A 2,556-nucleotide genomic window follows, 5' to 3' on the forward strand; every position below is an offset into this window, starting at 1 on the left:
TTAGAACGTAGGAGGAGGTACGACAGCACGAAGGGAGAGTGTTGAGGGCAGGGGACGAGGCGCGTTAGAACGTAGGAGGAGGTACGACAGCACGAAGGGAGAGTGTTGAGGGCGGGGGACGGGGAGCGTTAGACCTGCAGGAGAGTAGGGGGCGCCGCAAGCATCCGTACAGTAAGCTTACACGACTGCCGGGCCTAAAACGCCCCCGCCACGCCCGCAACGGTGACCTACAGGGGGCGCCAAAATACCATCTACACTCAATCGCAGACGAACACCAGGGGGCGCTCACTACCTTCACTTCCTCGACCGTGCCCGACTCCGCGACCTACAGAGGGCGCCGAAACACACGCACGGACACCAGGGGGCGCTCACCATCTTCATCTCCTCGACGGTGTCGACCTTGGGAAAGAGGACGGTCATCGGTGGCGTCGCGGCCTGGAAGACGGCGGCCATGTCTGCCTCGGCGAGCTCGCTCTGTATCGGGTTGAAGTGCATAGAAAAAACGAAAAAACAAAAGAAGCGCATATTGCATGTTTGGACTCACAGGCGTTGCTTGCTGCGACGTGTTATCGAGTTGCAAATTTTTTATTATTTTTTTAAAAATTTTTATAGGTAATTTCGTAAAAAAGTCGTTGATGTGAAAAGCCGTAAAACGGACCAGCATAAAACGGGACCTACCTGTATCGGGTTGAAGCGGACGCACTTCTCCGTCGCTCCGAAGTCCACAGTGTCGAGAACCTCCCGTATCGTCTGCCGCGCCTCTTCCTGGAGAGAGGAGGAGAGGGGGAGAGGTATATTTTTTATCTTTATTATCTCTCTATTTTATATATATCTTTTTTATATTATCTTATTATTTTATATATTTTTTCTTCATGTTGTATAGCATTGTAATTGTACTGTATCCGTCAAAAATTTTATCATTTTAACTACTCAACACTATTGCTTTTATCAGATTTTTTTCTCCATGGAAAAAACTGTCGTTAGTACATGCATTTGTATCTGAATTCATGCAATAAAGATTTAATAATAATAATAAAAGGTGGTCAGGATGCGGGAAAGAGACTAGTTTGTTACGGTGTGTGCGTATACATTACATTGTGCATGTGTGTGCAAGTGAGTGTGTGTGTGTATATGTACGTATGCATATATATACAGGGCCCTCGCTACCCACTCGCCAATTCGCCAATGGCGAACAAATTAGTAATCTGGCGATTGAAAGTCTTATTTGGCGAAAAAAGTGTACGCTATTATTGCGTTCACACTTCTCGCTTGCAGTTTACGACGCCTTGACCGCCGCCGACCGCGGACACCAGGTGTCGCCGGCGTGCGCGTGCGCGTTGCCATGGTTACCTTTGTAGTCGATGTCGACGAGGTCGATGGCCTGCAGACGGAAGGCCTTGCAGACAGTTACGATCTTCTGCCGAGCGTAGATCAGCTCACTCGCATCCTTGGTGCGAGTCGCCCCTGCAGCGATACGATACGTTACAGTACGTTACGATACAATACGGTACAATACAATACGATGTTGCGGTATGTTACGATGTTATATGATACGATGTTATAAATATGATACATTACGATACAGTATGGTACGATACGATACAATACGATGTTACGGTACGATACGATGTTATTAATATGATACGATACGATGCTATGTTACAAACATGATGTACAATGTTACATATATCACAATACTATACAATATAACATAAGATTACATATAATACTTTATAATATTACACTGTTTTAAGTTGGCAATGAACAATCTTCATAATGCAGATTGGTTATTTTGAGCACAAAGTTCCAATGTTCCTTCCGCACGCACTGCCTTAACGTACCATCTCCCCCCCAACCTTCCCCTACCGACTGTTACCCCCCAACCTTCTCCAACCACTACCACCCCCGCTGCCCCTGTCCCCCGCCGGCGCCACCTACCCACTGCCGCCCCTCACCCGCCGGCGCCACCTACCCACTGCCGGCACTCGCCCGCCGGCGCCACCTACCCACTGCCGCCCCTCGCCTGCCGGCGCCACCTACCCACTGCCGCCCCTCACCCGCCGGCGCCACCTACCCACTGCAGCCTCTCGCCCGCCGGCGCCACCTACCGATGTCTGCGATGTAGTCGTCGGAGCCGAACACAATGCCGTCCAGCTGGAAGCTTCCCAACGCCGACTTGTCGATTCCCTTGCTGCATATTTCGCGCAGGTTGATGAGGCCCTGCGCACTCTCGATGTACAGTATGAGGTTGACCTTCACCGAGAGGTTGTACTGTTGTAAGTGCACCTGTAACTTGTAGCAGATCTGCCGCGGAAGAGAGAGAGAGAGCGGCGCGTTAGATCAAGGTTATAACAAGGTTACGCTGCTGCTGCTGCCGCGGCGGGCAGGGGGGGAAGGGGCGAGTTAGATCGATGTACAGGATCAGGTTGACTTTCACGGGGAGGTTGTGTTGTTGTAAGTGCACCTGTAACTTGTAGCAGATCTGCCGCGGAAGAGAGAGAGAGAGAGCGGCGCGTTAGATCAAGGTTATAACAAGGTTACACTGCTGCTGCTGCT

At 50.3% G+C, this 2,556-nt stretch overlaps 1 protein-coding gene across 1 annotated transcript in view; it reads right to left on the reverse strand.

Moving 5' to 3' along the window:
- The window catches only part of LOC106819557 (citrate lyase subunit beta-like protein, mitochondrial), a gene marked incomplete at its 3' end in the record, with an annotated part of 5,145 nt that overhangs the window by 723 nt on the left and 1,866 nt on the right, over window positions 1–2,556 (reverse strand). Inside the window, exons 4-5 of the mRNA XM_014824173.1 lie at window positions 2,109–2,304; window positions 1,351–1,464 (exon numbers count right to left, since the gene is read on the reverse strand). Coding sequence (XP_014679659.1) covers window positions 1,351–1,464; window positions 2,109–2,304 — 310 coding nt within the window. The remainder of the gene's footprint in view (window positions 1–1,350; window positions 1,465–2,108; window positions 2,305–2,556) is intronic.

The sequence above is a fragment of the Priapulus caudatus genome, unplaced genomic scaffold (assembly GCF_000485595.1).
Source record: "Priapulus caudatus unplaced genomic scaffold, Priapulus_caudatus-5.0.1 Scaffold3696, whole genome shotgun sequence".
Taxonomy (NCBI): domain Eukaryota; kingdom Metazoa; phylum Priapulida; class Priapulimorpha; order Priapulimorphida; family Priapulidae; genus Priapulus; species Priapulus caudatus.